Source organism: Monodelphis domestica, chromosome 2 (genome assembly GCF_027887165.1).
Source record: "Monodelphis domestica isolate mMonDom1 chromosome 2, mMonDom1.pri, whole genome shotgun sequence".
NCBI classification, from domain to species: domain Eukaryota; kingdom Metazoa; phylum Chordata; class Mammalia; order Didelphimorphia; family Didelphidae; genus Monodelphis; species Monodelphis domestica.
The window spans coordinates 391,272,738-391,279,026 of NC_077228.1; the positions used below are offsets into that span (position 1 = coordinate 391,272,738).

At 35.2% G+C, this 6,289-nt stretch overlaps 1 protein-coding gene across 6 annotated transcripts in view; it reads right to left on the bottom strand.

Annotated features, from left to right (window-relative positions):
• TBC1D32 (TBC1 domain family member 32) overlaps window positions 1-5,827 on the bottom strand; it is a 246,750-nt gene extending 240,923 nt beyond the window's left edge. For 4 of the 6 annotated variants that reach the window (XR_001627115.2, XM_007484498.3, XM_001379912.5 and 1 more), the window contains exons 1-2: window positions 5,618-5,827; window positions 5,282-5,436 (exon numbers count right to left, since the gene is read on the bottom strand). Coding sequence is in view for 3 of the 6 variants with exons in the window: in XM_007484498.3 (XP_007484560.1) it covers window positions 5,282-5,436 (155 nt within the window). In the remaining 3 variants the exon portion in view is untranslated. Of the gene's footprint in view, window positions 1-5,221; window positions 5,437-5,617 lie in introns of those variants that run through there. The other 2 variants (XM_007484500.3, XM_007484499.3) reach the window with 2 other exon arrangements.
• Between the last annotated feature and the right edge of the window lie 462 nt (window positions 5,828-6,289).

Sequence of the window (6,289 nt, forward strand, 5' to 3'; positions counted from 1 at the left end):
GGCTTTTAAACACCTATATTGGGAATGGCAATTAACTTATAAATAAAAACTGTAAGTCATCTAATATTCTATATCAACTCCAAATCCTTCATTTTACAGATGAGCAAATTGAGGCTTAATGAAAGCCATTTGTCCAAGGTCACACAGTAAGTGTAAGAGTCAGGATTAAAATGCAGGTCTCCTACTTCTAAATTCAAAGCTTTCTTACAGTACCAGTCACTTCTCCTTTGGAAGAAAATTTGACAATCCATATTTTTCCTTAAGGAAGCTATTATCAATGATAACCAATTTTATTCTCAAAGTACATTATTTTTAACAACTATCCACCCTCCTGTAATTTAAATATCTTGCTGGAGTCACTCTTCACTGGAATATTCTTAAATTGAATATTCAAATGATAAAGCTCAAAAGTTATAAAGAATTACACAAATTACTTTGCTGTGCTAGCAAACGTGTTTAAATTTTGATGGCCCCTTTAAGAGGGCCATCTCAAATATTTGGTTATAAACTGGGGTTATATTTTGTTATCTTCTATATCTTGTAACAAGGACTTCAAATCAAAACTGCATTTTTTTTTCAAAACTATCTTTATGATCCCATCTAGGGCTAGATAGATCTATGATCCTGCTACTTTAATGTCTACATGTTATATTGTTTATTACATGTCCAAAAATCAAAATTGGAATTATGAATCATTTTTCAACTTTAAAAAATAATGCTTTGATCCTAATTCAACCTATGTTCCTCCCCACTCCCCATATTTTTATATACCTCATTTCCTACAGTATGTTTCTTTTTTCTCTACATGTATAATATGTAATTATCCAATTATATTTGTTGCCTTTTGCAAACTACTTACCCAAAATGATACAATTGCAATGTTTCAAAAGAGTGAAACTTATTTTGTCAATCTTTTTCAAAGTAGTCTTAGAACTTGAGAGAAAACTTGATCATTTATATAGAATATTCCTTTAATAGGTCTATCTGCGAGAGGCCAACTCATTTGTCCCATGTGAAAAAGAAGTCTAGTGAACAATTATATCCAAGCCCTCTTGTTCTTTTTTGTGTACTGTTTATAATAGTCAATTTTCTTTATATTTGCACAGGAAAATGTCACTAATTTATAGGAGGTACTTAATAATAGTTTAATTGAACCTTGTTTTTTTTTCTTCTATAACTTTTCTTCTAAGATTTTTCCTAAATAACTTACAATGAGAATATCTTTTTTAAATGTTACAGTTCTGAAAAAATTACCATAGCTACATTAATTTATAGAATTGATGACTACAGAATGATATATTAGACAATAATCTGTAGTAAACTCATTACTAAATTAATATTTCCAATCGAAGGAAAGGAAACTATTTTATTATAATGCAATACCTTTTCCAAGTTTAAGGTAGGTTTGGTTATCACCTTTAAAGATATTTAGTTAACTATATGAAACAATGTTTCTCATAGTTGTTTATTCAGATGGCAAATAGGCTGTGTGGTATATTAGATCTCAGCTGTAGTCAGAGAGCAAAGTAGATAGGCAGCAGGCTCTTGTTTCTCAGTCCAAGTCTTGCCTGTAATATATACCTAATGTCTGTATGACACAAGAAAAGTCACTCACTGCCTGAGGCATCTAATTTTTTTCAGTTACCAACCATTTAATTGAAATAAAGGGCTTTCCTCCACTAATTAAATCAGAAATAAGGCCTCCTCCCCCCAAAAATTGTTAGCATCGAACTACCAGAGGATATTAATGGTAAAAAGTATGTAAAATTTCATCTTGTAAATCAGAGGTGCCAAACATATCATCTGCAACACTCTTAAGTGCTGCCTAAACCAGATAAAAATTGAGAAATACTTATTAAATGAAAAATGCAAAAAAAAAATATATATATATATATATTTTTTTTAAAACGAAGTCAATATTCAGCCTGAGAGAATCCTTATGCATGAATTTAGTGCCCCACTCCATCTATTTTAGTTTGACACCACTGCTGTAAACTATACAGCAAAATGTCAGTAATAGATACTCGGAATTTTATAAAGTCAAGTTTTAGTATAAACATATTTATGTACAATAAAATCAAAGTGTTTAAACACAAGAACATTTGAGTAGGAAAAACTATACAGTTTAAAAAATTAATACTTTAGGTATCCTTCCAAGATATAATAAAAATTGCCTATTTATATACTATTAGCTACTAATACTCATGTTCTGCTTTAGTTTCTGTATATAAGATGGGAAATTTTTATAAGCAGGAGCCTCATAAGAAAATAGGTGTCTTTAATGTATACTTAAATGCACTAAAGTTCATGTCCAGAAATGGAAGACTTCATTTTCAATAAGAGTTTATTAGCCCCTAAATTATATTATACAAATTTGCTTTCACACAAAGTCTGTATAAAAAAAGGTATACATAAAAAAGGGAAATCTCCACCCACTACTTTCCAACTGCAACTTCAGGCCTGATAGGCCAGATAGATTATCAGAGAGAGAGTGGTTCTGTGATTGCCTCTTGGTCCAAAAATGAGGACAAGTTTGCCAGCCTTGTCAGCCCCAACTTTTCCCCACCAGTTTGCTACTTGTGTCTGGAAATTTCACCAATTAGAAAGCTATGTATCAACAAAGTCTTACAAAAATGCAAATAACTCTGGTAAATATACAGTATTAACTGAGAAACAGCTTTAAAATAGCTAGTCTTAACAACTGGAAGAGAAACCTGGGGGAGGGAGGTGAGAGAAGAGGAGGAAAAATGAAAAGTGGATAAATTTAGAGCACAGAGTATTTTGAAGGGCAAATCAATGACCATTATAGGGTCCCAAGACAAGAAGTGCAACAAGATTCAAATGGGGGAAGAGGGCAGAAAGAAGGGAATTTTTTTTTTCTTTTCAAAAATATTTTTCTATACTCAACCCTGATCTAAGCAAAGTAAAGAGAAATGACTTTCCTCTTTCTTGATGCACCTGACTAGCTCTTAGAATCCCAGCATCAATCTAGCACATTAGGCTACATTTAAGTTATGCGCTCACTTGAAAAGGACTTTGTGGGCAGGTCTGGAAATCTAACCAGTATTATTCTCATAGAGCAGTAATTATCACACTTTGGAGGCTCAAGACCTCTTTTCCCTTAAAAGAAATTATTTTTGTATACCATAATTATTAAAATTCATTTTTGAAATTAAAACATCTTAGGTCATGAAAATAGTTTTAATGCTGTGGATTTCCTGAAAGGGTATTGAGGATCCCAAACTCTTCAAGCAATAGAGAAAAGCTCTAGCCCTAAAATTGGAAAGACCAGAGCTTAAATGCATCCTTAGCCACTTCCTAGAGTGTGATTCTGGACACAAATTCCTCAAATGTAAGATTAGGATAATTGATACATCTTCCTTGAAAGATTGTTGTGAAAAATAAATGAAATAATAGTTGTAAAAATCTCTTAGCATTATACCTAATACATACTGGATACTATATAGATGCTAATTCCTTTCCCTTTCCTAGGCAGAATAGAGGGAAATTTGAATTCCAAACCTCAAAAAGTAATTTCCACTTCTGAGCTACCTTTTTGTTTCAAAATCTAAGACACTTAATATTTAAATGATATATACTTACTTCATGAATTATGCCCCTTCCTCCCGAAAAAAAAAATGGGGGGGGGGTGTGAGGGGGAAGACATGCCACATTATTAGAAGGTTGCAGGCAAGGTTAGTGTGGCTAAAGGAAAAACTTGAAATTAGGAAGAACTGAGTTCAAACCCTTCTTCTGAAATTTGTTACCTGTATAAACCAGGGAAAAAAAAAATTACAATATCTCTAACCTTCAGTTTACTAATCTGTAAAATGATTATATTTGTAATATATATGTAGTATTTATACATAACATATGTAATAATTTATAAAATATATGTAATTATATTTTAAAATTGAGTACTGATAATCAAATGAGATAAATGTATGTAAAATAGTTTATAGACCTAAATGTCTGGTCTTATAAGTCCAGCTAAGCCACTAGCATCAATTAATACAAAAAACGAACTCAAGCATGTGACACAACACAACAGATCTTGTATTTAGCTTTAAGATTTGTTCAGGATCATATATCATCCAAATAATTGTATTGCCTAAGGAAAAATTGAACTAAACCCGAGTCTTCCTTGATTTTTTTCTTGATACATATAGCAAAATTAAAAATTCCAAATCTAATTAAACAAAATTAATTCTCTCTGAACTCTCAAAAAAATACCTATCATCTAATAGTCTGTACTGAAAATTGAAATGAGTAAATATTCAAGTAGATTGAGAGGTACATAATCATAAATATAGATGAAAAACAATCATCAACCAAGAAAAAATTTTTTAACAAATCTCAAGAATAAAATTCCATTGTTTAAAAGATAGATAAGGGTTCTAGCTGCAATACAACAAATAATCATTAATATAATAGGAAATCTCCAGAGGTAGAAAAATAACTACCTTGTTGAAGTCAGGGTGATTTTGAAGAGTTTAAAAAAATTGTTACCTTGAAGTCAAATTTTTAAAATTACTAAAAGATTTCCATTCCAGTTATAAGATAGAGCTCAATCAAAAAGACCTAGTCCTCCACTGAAGCTCTATTACCCTGATCTTTTGGTAAAGAAATAAAATCCTTCAATTACTGAATCAACAAGAACAAAACACTGCACTCCTTTGGGATAGTCATTCCCTCTGTGCTGACTAGACTCAAAAAATGAGATCCTTCAATTTTCTGAAGTATTTTACAGGATATCCTGAAAAATCTTAGTTCAATTTGTAAGCTATTAAAGACATTAAAAAGCTACAAATATATAAAAGTATTAAAACTTAAAATTGCACTAAAACTTTTTGGGAACTCTAATTCTCCCTCAACATTTCCTTCCACACACACCCAGGAAAGGATTAGCTATTTAGGCCTGATAATACTAAAACATCTTTGAAGAGATAAGTGGGTGGATGAGCAGTGGGAGGAATTGTGCAGGGAGGCAACTGTGAAGAGATGAAGTTGAGAGGTGGAAGAAGAGGAGCAAGATATATATAAAAATATACACACACACACACACACACACACACACACACACACATATTTTTTTTTTTAAAGTAATAGTAAGAGTTCATCCTAGGGATTCACACACCCTTCATAAGAGCTTGTATAGAGGGGACAGGAAAAAGTGCAACTGTGCAGGGGAAGGAAGTAACAGCAAGTTTAGTTCAGAGACCTTTTCAATTTTCTATAGATCGGACAGGGCTTTAGCTTTAAATACCAAACTAATCTTTACTTGTGAAAATTTTCATCAGTTTCCTCCAGGTGCAAGAGGATCTCCTCCGCGCATTCAAGGGAGGGGGCGCCCGTGATTTTTTCCTTCACGCTCTGAAGTAACTGCCTGAGCATGGACTGGAGCTGTGCTTCGTCCTCGCTGGAGAAGTGGGCCATCTGTGAGAAGACCAGAGCCAGATGATTTAAAAGGCCCAGGACCAAGGAACCAAGCGCGCAAGCAGCACGCGCGCCCCACCGCTCCCTTCCCCCCGGGGGGCGGGGCAAAGGCCCAGCCACAGAGAAGGTCTCAGGCTGGGGGCGGGGCCTATCAGTCTTTCCAAAAAGCAAACCATCTTACTTTAGGGAGAGAGGGACGCGGCAGTCCCCACCTACGAAAGCGGACCCAGATTGCAATGAAGACAAGGACGAGGACGACGCAGCCGTCGCCGCCTCCGCCTTTCCCAACGACCCAGCTCGGCGGTCACAGGCTCACGGCCGCGGAAAGGGAGAAGGAGCGAGTTAGCACCGTAAGAAGGACGACTGCGTCAGCGTGATGACGTAAACATCTACGGGAAAGTAGTCCCCGCCCCTTTCTCTTTCTGCAGGCGTGACCCAAACATAAAAAAAGCCCGAAAAAACTGCAGAGAGGATGAGGGAAGAAGAAGGAAGACGAGGGAGGATGAGGGAGAAGGATCTCTGTGAAGGAGGGGCTCTAGAAGGGAGCGGGAATCCATTGGAAAAGAGTGAATCCAGTGGGTAGAAGGGACTCAAAGGGAAAGGAGGGGATCCTGGGGGCGGGAGGGGGTAAGGCCAGATGGAACTGTTGAGGATGCACTTTGGGAGAGGAAAAGAGAAATTAGGAGAACGGGTAACACTTAGAGCAGAAGTCCCTAAAGGCTTTCAAAACAGTTAAACTTTTTAACTATGGGGCCCTCCAACTTGGAATCACTTTAGGGGATGCAACATGATTCAAAAATCTGAATGGTATAAAATGGAAAGAAACACAAAAGAAATAAAATTTGTTGTTTCT